The 19,299-nt window shown below is 44.0% G+C and overlaps 1 protein-coding gene and 2 pseudogenes across 3 annotated transcripts; all 3 read left to right on the top strand.

The window, feature by feature from the left end:
• Window positions 1-917: 917 nt before the first annotated feature.
• LOC311137859 (deoxyribonuclease gamma-like) lies at window positions 918-2,829 on the top strand (annotated as a pseudogene). The gene is made up of 6 exons: window positions 918-1,002; window positions 1,451-1,563; window positions 1,790-1,939; window positions 2,127-2,211; window positions 2,375-2,383; window positions 2,818-2,829. The product of its transcript is annotated as a deoxyribonuclease gamma-like (transcript).
• Window positions 2,830-4,829: 2,000 nt separating this feature from the next.
• On the top strand, window positions 4,830-7,407 carry LOC311138960 (mitochondrial potassium channel-like). Its single transcript, XM_084173777.1, has 4 exons — window positions 4,830-4,927; window positions 5,474-5,907; window positions 6,109-6,273; window positions 6,374-7,407. The coding sequence occupies exons 2-4, from the start codon at window positions 5,536-5,538 to the stop codon at window positions 7,178-7,180; spliced, it is 1,344 nt and encodes a 447-aa protein (XP_084029903.1). The 5' UTR covers window positions 4,830-4,927; window positions 5,474-5,535; the 3' UTR covers window positions 7,181-7,407.
• A 468-nt stretch (window positions 7,408-7,875) lies between these two features.
• Window positions 7,876-18,733, top strand: LOC311138950 (DNA replication licensing factor mcm2-like; annotated as a pseudogene). The gene is made up of 16 exons (XR_014615465.1): window positions 7,876-7,991; window positions 8,621-8,811; window positions 9,144-9,307; window positions 11,052-11,179; window positions 11,652-11,790; window positions 11,989-12,208; window positions 12,795-13,002; window positions 13,276-13,410; window positions 13,696-13,887; window positions 15,257-15,350; window positions 15,577-15,827; window positions 16,084-16,323; window positions 16,502-16,744; window positions 17,259-17,441; window positions 17,684-17,839; window positions 18,063-18,733. The product of XR_014615465.1 is annotated as a DNA replication licensing factor mcm2-like (transcript).
• Window positions 18,734-19,299: the final 566 nt, after the last annotated feature.

Genomic DNA, 19,299 nt, shown 5'->3' with positions numbered 1-19,299 from the left:
CATCACCAACAAACTATCATGGTCCAAACACACCAAGACAGTTGTGAAGAGAGCACGACAAAGCCTATTACCCCTCAGGAGACTGAAAATATTTGGCATGGGTCCTCAGATCCTCAAAAAGTTCTACAGCTGCACCATCGAGGGCATCCTGACTGGTTGCATCACCGTCTGGTATGGCAACTGCTCGGCCTCCGACCGCAAGGCACTACAGAGGGTAGTGCGTACGGCCCAGTACATCACTGGGGTCAAGCTTCCTGCCATCCAGGACCTCTATACCAGGCGGTGTCAGAGGAAGGCCCTAAAAATTGTCAAAGACTCAAGCCACCCTAGTCATAGACTGTTCTCTCTGCTACCGCACGGCCAGCGGTACCGGAGCACCAAGTCTAGGTCCAAAAGGCTTCTCAACAGCTTCTACCCCCAAGCCATAAGACTCCTGAACAGCTAATCATGGCTACCCGGACAATTTGCACTGCCCCCCCACCCCACCCCCCTCTTTTACGCTGCTGCTACTCTGTTTACTATTTATGCATAGTCACTTTAACTCTACCCACATGTACATATGACCTCAACTACCTCGACTAGCCGGTGCCCCCGCACCTTGACTCTGTACCGGTACCCCCCTGTATATAGCCTCCCTACTGTTATTCTATTTTACTGCTGCTCTTTAGCTATTTGCTTTTATTTTTCTTAACACTTTTTTATTTTACATTTTTCTTTAAAAAACTGCATTGTCGGTTAAGGGCTTGTAAGTAAGCATTTCACTGTAATGTCTACACCTGTTGTATTCGGCGCATGTGGCAAATACAATTGTATTTGATTTAGTATACCTGATCTTATAATCCCCTTTAAGAAATATTAGGCAAACTATCCTCAAAACAAGGATGTTGTCGTGCAGATAAACAGATACAGGAATGAACATGTTCTCCTCTCCCTTCCTTTCGTCCTATCAGATTGTGTGTCGCTGTGACATCATAGTGATTCTGGAGGTGGTGGATGTGAGCGGTGCTTCAGTGGAAAAAGTTCCTGAAGGATTTAAATAAGTCAAGTGATTTCACTCAAGGTTGTGTAATTTCATAGTAGTGATTTGAACGATCATATCAGGGTGCAGTGGCCGGATGTTTTTCCAGACCATGAGACACTATACATATATAAATAAGGCCCCTGTCAGGTCAGGAAAACTCCTGGTCCTACATGATAAGAATGATTAATTACAGGTGTGTGTCATTTGATCTTGTGCTCTTGTCCAAACGGGTCCAATAAGAAGCAACACTACACTCTGAAAATCAGAGTAAGGGCCACAGGAGCACTAGAATTTAGCGTGATCCATCCATATGCCATTTGATTTAGCAAATAATATGAAAGTGAATGGCAAACAGACAGACAGGTGGAGATTGAAGCAGAGTCCATTAATAAACAGATGTAACTTCTCATCTATTCCTGTGTTTCTCAGTGCTAAAGGACTTGGTACTGATCCCAGTGTACACAACACCTGAGGACTCAGAGAAGGAGCTGGATGAGCTTTATGATGTCTTCCTGGAAGTGAAAAAGAAACGGAAGTCTGAGCTAAGCCATTGACAGAACTTAACATCACCCTTGGGTTTAGAAAGTGCACCTATATATATGAGCATTTGACAAGTAAAATACAAAAACTAGCCACATGGTGATTTCAAGATTACTCTATGTATGAGAATAACATTGATTTAAGAACAAACTGCTCTCCTAAAAACACTGTCCTCATTCTGGATGACAATTACCTACATTTGTTGTGTAATGTTTCTCTCTGTACCAGAACGTTATGATCCTAGGTGACTAACGCAGACGGGTCCTACGTTTCTAACAAGGACATGAAAGCCATCCGCATCCACAGTGACAAATTTCCACTGGGTGATTAAAGATGACTGATACCACAGCAAACACAGGCAACGAGAACACTCGACAGGTGGCTCACTGATTTGTGAACTTCATTTATGAACACCTCATGTCTGAAATGGACGATCACCTATGGAGATCATTTGTAAATGTTTTGGTGTTGATATAAGGTTGTTAAAATGTCATAAGGTATTACAAAACACATTTACTTGTGTGTAATATGGAATGACTGCTGACTTGTTCTGATCCACATCTAGGATTGTGATCTATGGGGATGACATGCTTTACGCCAGCGTGCCAAATTATTCTACTACTAGAATACATATGGCCTTTCTAAAAGACGTAAGTATGCACGTTAGACAATACAAGCCAAGTTCAATCCTGGTAGATGGTTTGATTAAATTAACACATTAGTAGCCTACATTGACAACCTGTCTACATAAGAAATACATGTAAAAAGGTGAACCCTCTGGCTTACGTCTCCACGTCTACCATTCTTTATTAGGCCCTGAAGGTGAGTGACCATTACCCTGTGGAGGTACAGCTGAAAAGACTGACACCAACTAAACAGAGTAAGCAGCATCATTGCGCTTTATTCTGAATCTCCCAAACTTTCCTCTTAAAAGAAAATCGTCAAAACAAGGAACAAAACAGCAACAGCTTTTACACACATCACTCCACACACATTCAAACATCTTGTGTAGAAATCTGCACAATAAAATGAATTGTAGATATAAGAAAACTATTTTTATGGGACTGGGAAACAGAACCCTCTACATGGACAAGAGGGGACCGTATGAAGAGGATTTATGGAACTGAAGAGAGAACCTCAACGAGAGAAGCTGAATTTACAAGTGCTGAAGATGCAGGTGGCCATGCTTGGAAGAAGTGAAACTGATTAAATCTTACCACAGCCATTTGTACTGCATGTCATGTTTGTATGTGTAGCTACTGATCTAATGCTGATGTAATAATAATATGCCATTTAGCAGACGCTTTTATCCAAAGCGACTTACAGTCATGCATGCATACATTTTTGTGTATGGGTGGTCCCGGGGATCGAACCCACTACCCTGGCGTTACAAGCGCCGTGCTCTACCAGCTGAGCTACAGAGGACCACGACGTGTTTCTTGACAGAATCTCAAAGATTATGGAGGAGTGTAAATACAGCAGTAGTTACAAGACTTTATTAGTTCAGAACTTCTTTACATAACACATTGGAAATTATTTAAAAGGGTCATTTCATGTATTTTACTCATTCTACAATAGACCCAAACAGAAAAAAAAAGGAGGTGGGGGGGTTGGATTTTCCAGGGGGCTGCGATTCAGCAAATGAGTGCATGATCTAATGCCAAATCACTTCTTTCCAGACTTCTTGATTCCACCACCAGCTGAAAGAAAATGGAGGGGATTGAGAAAACCCATCTAAAATATGTTTAACTTTTCTAGAAAACTCAAGTAGAGGCAAAAATGTATAGACTCAAAAACATCTGTGGCAAGCAGAGTATATTGAATGTCAGGCAAGAATACCCACAAAGCTAACACTGCCACCTAGTGTTAAGACAATCAGTAGGCCTATTCTCCTCAGTGCTTGTGATGCTTTTTCTTTGGCCATTATATCCTCTACAGTATAAAAACAGTTAAACATTGGCAAGGGAAAATAATACTCTATTATCTGGAGTCAGTGTATGTGTAGATTTGGGAGAAGTTGAAAGTCCACCCTTTGATTTATTTTGAGTATTGTTCAGTTTCATCAGAAAAAGCTAGGAATCCTGATTAAATTCTTATTGTCAACAAGAACAAATAAATGATTATTACTTAAAGGTCCCTTTCCTGCTGCTTTCGTCTTCAATGCCTCCAAGGCTTTCTGGTCTTCTTTCTGCTTCTGTTTGAAGGCCATTTCATCCTGGATTTGACATAAAGCAAATGTGCTCAGGATTACAATGGAAATGCAGTAGTCTACATTTTAATTCCAACCATTTTGAATTTGCAATGATACTGAGTGTTCCCTCATTAGAAGAGTTTACATGATATAGGCTACATACAATATTGTGCCAACAACACATTGACTTACATCATCCATTTCCTTAGTGGCTTTCTTGGCAGCTTTTAAGGGCTTCTTTTTACCACCTGTAAGACAAGAACATATCCCATTGAATTAATATGAATCAATGTATCATGAATGAATTCGAAGCTGAGTCACTCACCACCTTCCGGAGACACTTGAAACCCCACCTCTTTAAGGAATACCTGGGTTAGGATTAGGTCATCCTTCTACCCCCCCTTACCCCACCCCCCAAAACAAAACAAATTGTAAAGTGGTTGTCCCACTGGCTATCATAAGGTGAATGCACCAATTTGTAAGTCGCTCTGGATAAGAGCGTCTGCTAAATGACGAAAATGTAAATGTATTTCCACATGAGCATCACACAAAGCCCAGAAGGTAGCAAGCTATGTAACTAGCTAAACTGATTACGACATGCGGGAGAAATTTACACACTACACAGCTCGCTAACTATCTAGAATAACTTTGATGCATGTATTAACAAGCAGCAGTTAGTAAGAGCAATATTTGAACATATGGTACATACGAATGCCATCTCTGTAAATAGAGTCTACTTTCTAGTCTAAGTAGCATGGCCATCTTTTTGCTTTGGCATGGCTTGCCAGGCGCCAGCTATTCCGGCTACAGTAACTAGCTACATTACAATGCATTGCACGAGTTGCTAGTTAGCGAGTCTGAACAATCGTAGCTATATTTATCTAGTAGCGGCAATATTAAGTTTCACCTGAAAATAAATATCGAGCTTTATGTCAAAAACGTAAATGTGAATCTCACCTTCTCTTCCAGACATATTTGCAATTTTTTCAAGACAATCTCAAGAAAAACAACTGAGCTAGCGTGTTAGCAGTTGCGTTGTAATCCGCGCTGTTAGGACCTTACTTCCGCTCCAAACCGGATGCAGGATGTTTATGATGTGCCTGATCATAAAAATACCATTCACGTTCTGTTGCCAGCTGATCATTTGCCGAACAATCAATACTTGCAGACAGCCGGTACGTGATTATACTTATTAGGTACAAAAACAAATCAGAGAGATCAATAACTAGGAGTATAACATTATGTTAATTTAGGCTTGGGTTGCCTAAAGCAAGTTTGCAAACTGTCAGCTGCTAGCTAATTAGGTAGCTATGCTAGCTAGCCCGTGATCTATGGTAATTCATTGGGGTCGCAGCCACTGCATTATGGAAGACATCCAAAATTGCCATAGATTTTCAATTAATTGCATTAACACCAGCATTGTAGAGGTCAACTGAGCAGTGCTACAGAAATTTAAATATTCTCCTCCAGATAGCCCAACATATCTCAATCAGGGATGATACAAGGATACAGGAAATCGCTGGGCGATACAAAGTACAGTAACTAAGGTAGTGGTGTTTTGGAAGATCTAGCGAACTAAACTGTACCAGAGTTATTCAATCATTTTTGATAGCTCCGTCAAATATTATAAAACATTGATGAACATTCATTGATACATCAAGCCTCAACAGCCCACCCATATACTGCACTTTGATACAGGCTTTGACGGTACTGTTTTACAGGTGGCAGCTCCAATGTCTTCTGCTGTAGCGCGTCATAGTGAATATAACCGACTGGCTTCTCAATGAGGTACAGAGGGAAACAGCTCATACCATGGTGCCATGGGACATCATGTCTATACCATTTCCATGTCCCTTGGACGGTCAGAGGGACTGTGTATTTCAGCAGGACTTACAGCACACAACAACAGAAACCACCAACCAACCATGACCAAGCAGACAAACCTGCTGTGCCTATTCAGGAGCATGCCATAGCTACAATACAGAATCTGACTGACTTGGGGAAGCAGTGGGGACAAAAGTCTGTGAGCACCGCCTCACAGTGGAGGCAGAAGTCTATGAGCACTGCCTCAAACACAGTTAACTACTGGTGGAAGAGGTACGAGGAGTTTGTCGGCCTGAATGAAGTCAGAGATGCCCAGTCTAAAGTCACAGAGGTAAGAGAATATGCAAGCCAGGCTTATGGAACTGGAGGTTTTGATGTATTTATCTTACTACCACTTCACTGAGTTTTCCCTGACTACATGACCTGGCTAGGAGAAAACCCTAGTTTGTCCTGGGCCCCAGAGTTTGTCCTAGCCAGGTCAGATTATTCATCTCTTTCCTGATCTTGTAAATGTTGTAATGTGTTTCTTTAGGCAGAAAAGGCCTTCATGGTGACCAGAGGGATGGTGCGTGAAGCACATGGCAGCCTGGAGACCTTACAGATCAGGCTGAAGGAGGTGAGAGACCGACTGGATCGGGTCTCACGAGAGGAGGCCCACTACCTGGAGCTGGCCACGCTGGAGCACAAGCTGCTGCAGGTAACAACTGTCAACACGGGAATAAAATGGAACACACAAATCTGTAGTGTTGCACTCTGTATTTAAAGAAACAAACATTCTCACAATTTCCTGACCATAGGAGGAACGTCGCCTGCGAACAGCCTACGAGAACGCAGAGGGGGCGGAAAGGGAGAAGTTTGCCTTATTCTCAGCGGGTGTACGTGAGAGCCACGAGAAAGAACGGACGCGGACAGAGCGCACCAAGAACTGGTCCGTAATAGGCTCTGTACTCGGTGCCTTCATAGGGGTCATGGGGTCAACCTATGTCAACAGGGTACGCCTACAGGAGCTGAAGACCTTGCTACTGGAGGCCCAGAAAGGACCAGTCAGCCTACAGGAGGCTATCAAAGTCCAGGCCAGTATGCATAAGATCCAACAAGAGGAGCTGAGAGGCCTTATAGACACCCTGAGGGTGACACTTCAACATAGAGCAGCTCAGGCTGAGAAGGAGAAGAATGTGAAGAAACCAGTGGCAGCTCCTGTTCCGGTTCCAGAACCCATCGTGGTTCCACCTCCACCCCAACCCTCTGAGGCAGTTCTAAAAGAGATATTGCTCTATATCCAGAAGGCACAGTCTCTTATAGAAGGATTACAGCCCCAGCTGGGGCAGCTGGAACAGGGTGTAGGGAAGGTGGAATCGGAACTCCTGGAAGTGAAGAATTTGATTGAGACGTATCACAGTGAAGAGAAGCCGCCTGTAGTGATAAGTCAACAAGATTCACAGATGTTTGTTTGCGAAACAGAGAGTGTTATGCAAGGACTTGACCAGACGGAGAAAAGACTTGAGGCTCAGATAAACCAGACTACCATGTACAACACTGTTCTGGCTTACATAGCGCTTGCTGTCACTGTTCCTGCACTGTATGTTCTCTTTAGAGGTGTTTGACTAATGTTATGTACTGTAAAATAGTGATATTAATCTGACAGGGTCCATCTTTGATTTACAATGAAATAATTACAAATTAATATTGTGATTGCTGTTCATGTCTTTCATACAGGGAAAATGAAACCATGCACTGATGTGAAATCAATGACTGTAAATATTGAGTCTGAAATGTAAAAAATGAGAGTACTATAAATACATGAAAATGTAATACATTATAAAATATTTTGTTGTGTTTTGAATGTAGATTGTTCTATAAATTAATGTAAATGTTTAACCCGACCTCTTTATGGAATACCTGGAATAGTATAAAAGTAATCCTTCTACCCCCCCCCCCCCCCCAAATAAATAAATTGTCCCACTAGCTATCATAAGTTGAATGCACCAATTTGTAAGTCGCTCTGAATAAGAGCGTCTGCTAAATTACTTAAATGTAAAAGATTTCTCACTCCAAGAAACATTTACATAAAACGTGTATTTCACACAAAAATATGGTCAAGTGTGAGAGCATTGCCCAATTTATTTCTAAGTTGGTCCAATGATGGCAGTTATACGAGCGCCAACCCGGCCACCCGGCTTGCTGGGCGAACCAAATAGAGTGCACCTAAATATATTTCAAAGGACTTGACCAAACACAGAGCCGTCAATTAGCTCCGACCAATCATAATACTCAGTTTGGGTTTCAACGTTACATATTCATGAGATTTCGCGCGCTTTCCATACCACGTGAATATTTGGCGCGAAAACTCAGTGTGGCCAGAAAAAAAACACTTGCGCGGAAGCAGCGGAGACAAGTAAGCACGAAACAATGGCGGTGAGTGATTATTATAAAAAATAGTTATATATTAACATTGCATGCTGTTTTTTAGTTGACAGATGATTGTTTATGTCCTGTGATGGGTTAGCTAGCCTTGCTAGCGTTCTCCTTTTGCTAACAACGTTGTCTTGCCCACAAATCTTAGCTAACAACGTTGTCTTGCCCACGAATCTTAGCTAGCTACCTTATCTTGTTCACCAATCTTAGCTAGCTAAGCTTCTTATACGTTTTATTTGCCATGTCAAAGTTATACAAATAATTTAATGTAGTATTTCATTGTTCGCTAGTTGCTAGTTAGTTAGCCAGTTTGATTGCCAGGTTGTCAGCCATCAGTCGGCGAACTAGCACTCCATTGTCACAATTATAGTTAGCTAGCTAACTAGAGATACCCTGGTAACTAACTTGAAAAGTAACAATGTTTCATTTATATAGCTCATGTTCTGCTAACTAGTTAACTCTTTGTTTACCACGTTACAGTACTTTCTGCCTGTTAAACATAGTTAGGGAATCCGCATTGGAACATCTTGTTACAATAACATTGTTATGCTATAAGTCGTCACATAAATAACTAGCTAAGTTTAGCTAATCGACTTTAACGAGGATCTGTGTATTCTCCTCTTCGTCAGGATTCATCTGAGTCATATCACATGGCGACCAGCCCCAGCCGTGGTTCCAGGCGGGGAGACCTGACCTCCAGCCCCGGGAGAGACCTGCCCCCCTTCGAGGACGAGTCCGAGGGGCTCCTGGGTGATGGTCCTCTGCCGGGGGAGGAGGAGGAGGGAGATGGGGAGGAACTGATCGGAGATGCGATGGAGAGGTGAGTAAGGGGAGGTGTTCAGTCAAGGTGGACAGAGTTTATTTCATTCTAGCTAACTTGATAAACTAGCTGGGTTACTCAGGTTACAGTGTTAGTGACTGTTCTTATTCCTTGTGGTGCAGTGTAACATGATTGCAATAAAACATGTATTCAATACCTGTTAGGGATTCACTCAAATTAATTCAAAGTGGAATTGATCCTGGTCGTTTACCTCATCCTGAGTTATGACATAGTTCTTTACATGGTATTCTGGTTGCTTTATGGGTGCAGTTATTCTCAAAGCATTTTCATGTTCACCACACACTAACCCCCCCCCCCCCCCCCCCATACAGGGACTACCGAGCCATCCCTGAGCTGGACAGGTATGAGGAGGAGGGTCTGGATCTTGATGAGGAGCTGTCAGAGCTGTCTCCTGGAGCCAGGGCTGCAGCTGAGGACGCCATGAGGAGAAGAGACAGGGAGCAGGGAGGCAGGCTGAGGAGAGGTCTGCTGTATGGTGAGGATGTTATATTACATACATGAGACTCAGGGACAGGGAGGTAGGCTGAGGAAATTAGGATATTATATATATATATACATACACATTATGATAGATATACAGTACCAGTCAACATTTTGGACACTTACTCAAGGGTTTTTCTTAATTTTTTATTTTTTTTTATTTTTTTACATTGTAGAATAATAGTGAAGACATCAAAACTATGAAATAACACATGGAATCATGTAGTTACCATGCAGCACTCATCACTCTCCTTCTTGGTCAAATAGCCCTTACACAGCCTGGAGGTGTGTTGGGTCATTGTCCTGTTGAAAAACAAATGATAGTCCCACTAAGCCCAAACCAGATGGGATGGTGTATCGCTGCAGAATGCTGTGGTAGCCATGCTGGTTAAGTGTGCCTTGAATTCTAAATAAATCACAGACGGTGTCACCAGCAAAGCACCATAACACCTCCTCTCCTACTCTGCGTCTCACAAAGACACGCTGGTTGGAACCAAAAATCTCAAATTTGGACTCCAGACCAAAGGACACATTTCCACCGGTCTAATGTCCATTGCTCGTGTTTCTTGGCCCAAACAGGTCTCTTCTTCTTATTGGTGTCCTTTAGTAGTGGTTTCTTTGCAGCAATTCGACCATGAAGGCCTGATTCACACAGTCCCCTCTGAGCAGTTGATGTTGAGATGTGTGTGTTACTTGAACTCTGTGAAGCATTTATTTGGGCTGCAATTTCTGAGGCTGATAACTCTAATGAACAACTTCACTGCAGCAGAGGTAACTCTGGGTCTTCCTTTCCTGTGGCGGTCCTCATGAGAGCCAGTTTCATCATAGCGCTTGATGGTTTTTGTGACAGCACTTGAAGAAACGTTCAAAGTTCTTAAAATGTTCCGTATTGACTGACCTTCATGTCTTAAAGTAATGATGGACTGTCGTTTCTCTTTGCTTATTTGAGCTGTTCTTGCCATAATATGGACATTTTTTATTTACCAAATAGGGCTATCTTCTATATACCCCCCCCCCCCCCCACACACACACACCTTGTCACAACACAACTGATTGGCTCAAACACATTGAGAAAAGAAATTCCACAAATTAACTTTTAAGAAGGTACACCTGTTAATTGAAATGCATTCCAGGTGACTACCTCATGAAGCTGGTTGAGAGAATGTCAAGCGTGTGCAAAGCTGTCATCAAGGCAAAGGGTGGCTACTTTAAAGAATGTCAAATATAAAATGTATTTTGATTTGTTTAACACTTTTTTTGGTTACTACATGATTCCATATGTGTTATTTTATAGTTTTGACGTCTTCACTATTATTCTACAATGTAGAAAATAGTACAAAAATAAAGAAAAACCCTTGAACGAATAGGTGTGTCCAAACTTTTGACTGGTAGTGTATAGATCTCTCTTGAGGGGGCAGACTCAGGAGAGGACTGTTCTATGGTATGTACGCCATACCTTCTGGTCATGGTAAAGGCCCAGAGAGCCAAGTATACTGTAGGCCATTAAAACCCCTAGGTTTGGCCCGTAGCCTTTCTGTTTTGATAATACTGCATTAGGCGTATATATTTTCGGACTGTATCGTATCATAATCTGCGTCGTTGTGGAATATATGAAGTAACTCCAAACCTTGCTGCAGCAACGACTTCCACTAATCGTCCTCCTTTCTGGAGGATTATCCTAAGCTTGCCACATCAATGAACTATACTAATTTTCTACTCAATGGTCTTCCTCCTAACAGACAGTGAGGATGAGGATGAGCGCCCTGCCCGGAGGCGTCGCCTGGCTGAGCGGGCTGCAGAGGGGACCGGGGTGGAAGGAGAGGACGAAGAGATGATCGAGAGCATCGAGAACCTGGAGGACATGAAGGTAAGGAAAGATGGTGGTTTTAATTACCTTTTCATTTTATTATCTGTGTATTTTTTCAGATTATTATTATTATTAATTTATTTCCCTGTGAAGTCCATTAATATTGCTACCTTTTTTTATGAAATGTGGTATACAAATATATGGCCTCTGAGTGGCGCAGTGGTCTAAGCCACTAGAGATCCTGGTTCGAATCCAGGCTCTGTCGTAGCCGGCCGCGACCGGGAGACCCATGGGGCGGCGCACAATTGGCCCAGCGTCGTCCAGGGTAGGGGAGGGAATGGCCGGCAGGGATGTAGCTCAGTTGGTAGAGCATGGCGTTTGCAACGCCAGGGTTGTGGGTTCGATTCCCACGAGGGGCCAGTATGAAAAAATAAAAATAATAATGTATGCATTCACTAACTGTAAGTCGCTCTGGATAAGAGCGTCTGCTAAATGACTAAAACGTAAATAAAGATTGGTTGGTTGGTTGCAGGGTCACTCAGTCAGGGAATGGGTGGTCATGGCCGCTCCGCGTCTGGAGATCTACCACCGCTTCAAGAACTTCCTGCGCACCCACGTGGATGACAACGGACACAACGTGTTCAAGGAGAAGATCAGCGACATGTGTAAAGGTATTCAATAAAAATACTATACTCATCTATCTGGAACTTCTCACAGACAACAAGGACAGGCTGGTGAGCTATGAGGACCAAGCAGCCAGGGAGCACTTCCTGCCTGAGGCCCCTACTGAGATGTGGGGAAAAAAATACAATACATTTTTTTATTATGTATTTAAATAACCAATGATAATGTGTTTTTAAACCTTCCAGAGAACAAGGAGAGTCTGGTGGTGAACTACGAGGACCTAGCAGCCAGGGAGCATGTCCTGGCCTACTTCCTGCCTGAGGCCCCTACTGAGATGTTGAAGATATTTGACGAGGCAGCCAAGGAGGTGGTCCTGGCCATGTACCCCAAATACGACCGCATCGCCCACGAGATCCACGTCAGGATCTGCAACCTGCCCCTGGTCGAAGAGCTGAGATCCCTCAGGTAAATACGGATAGGAAATGATCATGTGTCTTCCATGATTTTTTAAAAAGTAGACTCAGCGATACAAAGTAGGCATTAGATTGGGCCGACTTCTGCAACAACAAAGACGGAGGCTAATCTCCTCTACAGCTATTATTTGACCCTGCTGGTCATCTATGAAGGTTTGAACATCTTGAAGAACGATCTGGCCTTAATAATGGCCATGTACTCTTATAATCTCCACCCAGCACAACCAGAAGAGGACTGGCCACCCCTCAGAGCCTGCTTCCTCTCTAGGTTTCTTCCTAGGTTCCTGCCTTTCTAGGGAGTTTTTCCTAGCCACCGTGCTTCTACATCTGCATTGCTTGCTCTTTGGGGTTTTTAGGCTGGGTTTCTGTATAAGCACTTTGTGACATCTGCCGATGTAAAAAGGGCTTTATAAATGTGAATTGAGGTAGAACATTAGAGCGACGCGAACTCCCATGCACACAGGCAGATACTCTGTGGGGGGTGCAGCCTCTTGCATCATTCCCTCTGTAGGACTAATAGGATTTATTTGCCTCTTTCCAATACGTGATCCTTAGTTTCTTCCTGTTCTCCTCTCCAGACAACTCCACCTGAACCAGTTGATCCGTACCAGTGGAGTGGTGACCTGCTGTACAGGTGTTCTACCCCAGCTGGGCATGGTCAAGTACAACTGTAACAAGTGTAATTTCATCATGGGGCCCTTCTTCCAGTCCCAGAACCAGGAAGTGAAGCCAGGGTCTTGCCCAGAGTGCCAGTCCTTCGGCCCCTTTGACATCAATATGGAGTTGGTGAGTCAGTCGACCAATAGATATGCTCTAAGGTAGTGGACCAATAGCAATACAGAATCTAGGTGAGTGGACCAATAGAAATTGAGAATCTAATGAGAACGAGGAAGTGAAGCCGGAATCCTGCCGAGTGCCAGTCGACCAATCAGGCTCTTGACACGTACGACCCTGGTGACTTGATTTTCATCCTGGCACCCTTCCCACTATTTCTCTGATTTTTTTTTTTTATAAATACAGAAAGAAAAAGTGGAATAATAATACTTTTTCCTTCCGCAGACTGTGTACCAGAACTACCAGCGAATCACCATCCAGGAGAGCCCTGGGAAGATCGCCGCTGGCCGCCTCCCACGCTCCAAAGATGCCATCCTGTTGGCTGACCTGGTGGACCAATGCAAACCCGGAGACGAAATAGTGAGTCAGACTCCTAACAGAACTAACCTTTTGTAGTTCTCAACAGCGTAGGGTACAGTGCCATTATCTGCTAGTGTGATGTACAAGGACTTGAACTCCATTTTCAAGTGTGGTTTCATAGGTAGATGTCAAACAACATTGTACCCCATTTTTGAACATTCATACGTTTTGTTCATACTAGTAAAAATACCAAGGCACTCTTCATATTTGGGGCAAAAGTTAAAAAGCCTTTAACTTGTCATCTTTTATATTATTCTCCCAAGTCTAACTCCTCTTTTCCTCCAGGAACTGACGGGCATCTACAACAACAACTATGACGGCTCTCTGAACATGGCCAACGGCTTCCCAGTGTTTGCTACGGTCATCATGGCCAATCATATCGCTCGTAGAGACAACAAAGTGGCCGTGGCCGAGCTCACTGACGAGGACATCAAGGCCATCGTGGCGCTGTCCAAGGACGAGCGCATCGGAGAGAGGGTGAGTTAGCAAGACCCTGCTGAGACTACACTATATACAGTGCGTTCGAAAAGTATTCAGACCCCTTGACCTTTTCCACATTTTGTTACGTTACAGACTTATTCTAAAATTGATTAAATTGTTTTTTTCCCATCATCAATCTACACACAACACCCCATAATGACAAAGGGAAAAACAAGTTTTTAGAAGTGTTTGCCAATTGAATAAAAAAAATAATAATATATATATATATCACATTTACATAAGTATTCAGACCCTTTACTCAGTACTTTGTTGAAGCGCCTTTGGCAGCGATTACAGCCTTGTGTCTTCTTGGGTATGACGCTACAAGCTTGGCACACCTGTATTTGGGGAGTTTCTCCCGTTCTTCTCTGCAGATCCTCTCAAGCTCTGTCAGGTTGGATGGGGAGCGTCGCTGCACAGCTATTTTCAGGTCTCTCCAGAGATGGAAAAAGTCAAGGGGTCTGAATACTTTCCGAAGTCACTGTATATACAAATGTATGTGGACACCCCTTCAAATGAGTAGTTTTGGCTATTTCAGCCACATATAATCGAGCATACATGCAATCTCCATAGACAAACATTGGCACTAGAATGGCCTTACTAAAGAGCTCAGTGACTTTCATCGTGGCACCGTCATAGGAAGCCACCTTTCCAACAAGTCAGTTCGTCAAATTTCTGCCCTGCTAGAGCTGTTATTGTGCTCACGTTGCTTCCAGAGGCAGTTTGGATCACGGTAGTGAGTGTTGCAACCGAAGACAGATTATTTTTAGGCGCTACACGCTTCACCACTCGCCGGTCCCGTTCTGAGCCGGTTCGTGGCTGAGCCTTTGTTGCTCCTAGACGTTTCCACTTCACAATAACAGCACTTACAGTTGACCGGGGATGCTCTAGCAGGGCAGACATTTTAGGAACTGACTTGTTGGAAAGGTGGCCATCCTATGACGGTGCCACGTTGAAAGTCACTGAGCTCTTCAGTAAGGCCATTCTACTGCCAATGTTTGTCTATGGAGATTGCATGGCTGTGTGCTCAATGTTATACACCTGTCAGCAATGGGTGTGGCTGAAGTAGCCAAATCCTTTCATTTGAAGGGGTGTCCACATACTTTAGTATATATGCTGCATCTGAGTACGCAATTTTCGGTGACCTCTTTTGGCTCGTGGGCGCTACTTTCAGAACTACTGGCTAGAAGGTAAACAAAACAATCTCTTTGTCTTGCAGCTCAGTATGTAAAGCAAATGTTGGTTGTCATTACCCGTAGCTAGATGGGCTTTAAGGAACTCCCTTTTCTAGTCGTTGTTTTCGTTCCTCGTATCATTAATATTCCCATGAATCATCCCCTTGGTCTGTCTCCTGTCTCCTCTGCAGATCTTTGCCAGTATCGGCCCCTCCATCTACGGCCATGAGGACATCAAGAGAGGCCTGGCTCTGGCTCTGTTTGGTGGAGAGCCCAAGAACCCAGGTTGGTGGACAATAGAGAAGATAATTCCTGCGTCCCCAATTCTGTACTCTTTTTCCTGAAGTGTGCACCACTCATATGCTTTTTAAATCCCTGTGGTGTAGTGCACAAGTGCACACTTCAGGGGGAAGTGATGGAGGATTGGGAGCGGAGCTAGTTTACTGACTACACTACCTGACTAAAGGAATTATAACGTGTAACAGTATTTACCTTGCTCTCTGTCCTCCAGGTGGGAAGCACAAGGTACGTGGGGACCTCAACGTGCTCTTGTGCGGTGACCCCGGTACGGCCAAGTCCCAGTTCCTGAAGTACGTGGAGAAGGTGGCCAGCAGAGCGGTGTTCACCACAGGCCAGGGAGCTTCCGCTGTGGGCCTGACCGCCTACGTACAGAGACACCCGGTCACCAGGGAGTGGACCCTGGAGGCTGGGGCTCTGGTGTTAGCGGACAGAGGGGTCTGTCTCATCGACGAGTTTGATAAGGTGAGGGTGATTCTTTTATTTTTATACCCATTAGCTGATGCCTTAGTGACCGTTTTTGGGAGCGTGTGATATTCACATCTCTCATGAGTATGGCCGGGAGTCTTTTTCTGGTCAGGATGGGAGTCTTTTCTGATCTATAACATCTAATTGGGGCCATGAGATTTCCCTGAACATGTGACCTGACCAGGTAAAAACTCTTTGCCCCACTCAAGATGTGGGAAACAGTATGTTGCTTAAAAATATCTCTCCTCTCCAGATGAACGACGCAGACAGGACCAGTATCCACGAAGCCATGGAACAGCAGAGCATCTCCATCTCCAAGGCTGGCATCGTCACCTCGCTCCAGGCACGCTGCACTATCATCGCTGCTGCCAACCCTATTGGTGGTCGCTACGACCCGTCTCTGACCTTCTCTGAGAACGTGGATCTGACCGAGCCCATCGTGTCTCGTTTTGACGTCCTGTGTGTCGTCAGAGATACTGTGGACCCAGTGCAGGTAACGCTGCATATCAACTAGCTTCTGAAAGCTAACTTCGTTCATAGATTTTCATATTTGTAATATTGGTACTAACAGGATTGTAATATAACTACTGTTGTTTAATTGATACTCTACAAAACCCTGACAACTCGACATCTGTCATCAGACCTTAACCTCTCTCTCTGCACTACGATAGGATGAGATGCTGGCTCGTTTCGTGGTGGGCAGCCACATCAAGCACCACCCCAGCAACAAGGAGGGTGGCATGGCTGGCTTGGAGGAGGTGGTTCTGCCCAACACCACAGACGTGCCTCCTATCCCCCAGGAGCTGCTGAGGAAATACATCATGTACTCCAAGGAAAGGGTCCGGCCCAAACTCAACCAGATGGACCAGGATAAGGTGGCTCGCATCTACAGCGACCTGCGCAAGGAGTCCATGGTGAGTCTGACTAGACTGGTGTTGCCACACTTCCAAAAGTCTTGTTAACTTGGCTATTCAGAACAAAACGTGAGAGAGCTGGATATCAAGGTTTCTGTGTGAACCGGGGTTTGAATCCTGCGTACCACAATACTGTGTTAGCCAGGTGAGCTTAAACCTGTCCCTAGGCTCAGGCCTGAACAGCCATAATGCAAGCTTAAACCTGTCCCTAGGCTCAGGGATCTAATGCGACTCATGTGGCAGACCTGAACAGCCATAATGCAAAATGGAATGTTGTTGACTTCAAGAATTTTTAAATGAATTTAAGAATGGATCTTAACCCTGGAATCAATAGTAATTAATAGCGTTGTCTTCTCCTAGTCTCCTGTAAGGAGAGCATCCTAGCTCAGTATATTGGGAGTGCTGTAGGATCAATAATGAGTCATAGCTGAACGTCTCCTCCCTGTAGGTGGCTGATCCATGTTAGAGTAATGTCTTGTGTGTATTATTAAATCCATGTATTATTATTGCGTAGGCGACAGGCAGCATCCCCATCACGGTGCGTCACATCGAGTCTATGATCCGCATGGCGGAGGCCCACGCCAGGATGCACCTCCGAGACTACGTGGTGGAGGATGACGTCAACATGGCCATCAGAGTCATGCTGGAGAGCTTCATCGACACGCAGAAGTTCAGCGTCATGAGGAGCATGAGGAAGGTGAGCGCAGCAACGGAGTCCTCCAATAAAGTTAACTTTCTCGTGTCCGGGAAACCAGTCTGAGGAGTTTGGTGTAAGAGGAGGCTTGCTAGACGGCGCCCTCTAGTGACATCCTGAAACCAACCCAGTCTTCTCCCCCCCGTTACCTGGCGTTCAGACAGGACAACTGGCTGCTGTTTATTCTGAAACCAACTTCCTTCCCTCTTTTCTCCCCCACCCCCCCCTCATCCTCTTCCCTCTAGACGTTTGCCCGTTACCTGGCGTTCAGAAAAGACAACAATGAGTTGCTGCTGTTCGTCCTGAAGCAGCTGGTGTCAGAGCAGGTGGCGTATCAGAGGAACCGATACGGAGCCCAGCAGGACACCATCGAGATCCCAGAGAAAGACCTGGTGGACAAGGTAATAAGCGTCTCATCATGGTGTAAAATGTCTTCCTTTCCCGGGGTAACGTACTACACCAAGCCGCTAACCACGGCGCCATCGCAATAGTCCTGAGATGGTTTTTTTAATCTCTAACCGTTGGCTTGATCTCAATAATGTAAATTTGTTTCATCTGTTTTTGTTTCTATTCAATACTGATATAGTTTATGAGTTGTTCGTGTCGCCCTCTCTCCTTCCCCAGGCCAGACAGATCAGCATCCACAACCTGTCAGCGTTCTATGACAGCGAGGCGTTCCGATCCAACAGGTTCTCTCACGACATGAAGAAGAAGTTGATCCTGCAGCAGTTCTAAAACGTGTTGTTGCCAGGGGAAAAAAATACTAGCCTCTGGCTTGTGTTCTAAATGCACCCCTATCCCCTATGTAGTGCACTACTTTTGATCAGGGCTCATAGAGTGCCATTTTGGACATGGCCTGTCTGGATGTGTAAATAATTGTAAATGTTTGTCACCCTGTTGGAGAAAAGGAAGAATCCTAATATGGACTAAATTGGCCAATTTTGTTATCAATGTTACAGTCTCTCTCGGTTAATGTACGTAGCCTATACCTTCATTCTAAACGTTTCTACTTTTGAATCTTGGAACACAACTTGTGGTGTTATCAAAAATCAAGTGTTTTTGTAATGGACTTTTTGATGTTTAGCTGTAAACTGTGTTAATGTTTTGTAAGTAAAAAACAAAACAAAAAAACTATAGTTGTGGATAGTCTAACCTGAAATCACATATTATCTTCTTGACACTGTAATATGGTGTTTTCATCTGGGCCAATGAGTTTCTGATGACCGTCATGGTTTCCTGTTCTGGTCTGTGACTAGAATTCTGGGATAATGTTTTGAGAATAAATGACATTTTGTAGAAGCTTGTCCATCACCCTGAATGTACTGAAGACATGGTCAGAAAGTGTGCTTAGAAGGACCCAAATTGACGTTTGCGGACGGTGTCACCTGCCGCCCCAATCAAGCGACATCTGTAGGCCTAGTGGCCAGCTGTGAACAGCTGGTGCGTCATCTGTTATGTTAAGGAAGTCTAGAGTTTTTGCTCGCCTGAGTTCAAATACCTCGTGATAAACTGCAAATTACACCTATTTTACGCACACCTTTCCTACGCACTTAGTTGGTATTCAGGCTTACCTTTATGAAGGTGCGTAACGGGCTTTGCAGGCGTAGTTCCCTTGCGCGCACTGAATACTAACTGTAATTCAACCCCTGAAAACTCCCACTTGCTTACCAACAATTTTTTTTTTCTCTTGGGAGTTTTCATTCAATAAGGTTCATTACGTTTATCTTCAGCCTTCCCTTCAAATACGGTGCACATTTTTTAATGATAATTCTGTTGAAGGACTTGAATACGTAAGAACTGGTTTGGGAAATAGAGATCAATGAAAGAAAACCATCTAAATAAATACATATTCTCTGTTTCA

Source organism: Coregonus lavaretus, assembly GCF_964263955.1.
Source record: "Coregonus lavaretus genome assembly, chromosome: 12".
Classification (NCBI taxonomy): domain Eukaryota; kingdom Metazoa; phylum Chordata; class Actinopteri; order Salmoniformes; family Salmonidae; genus Coregonus; species Coregonus lavaretus.
The sequence above is the reverse complement of the archived record's forward strand: the minus strand, read 5'-3'. Positions and strand labels throughout refer to the sequence as shown.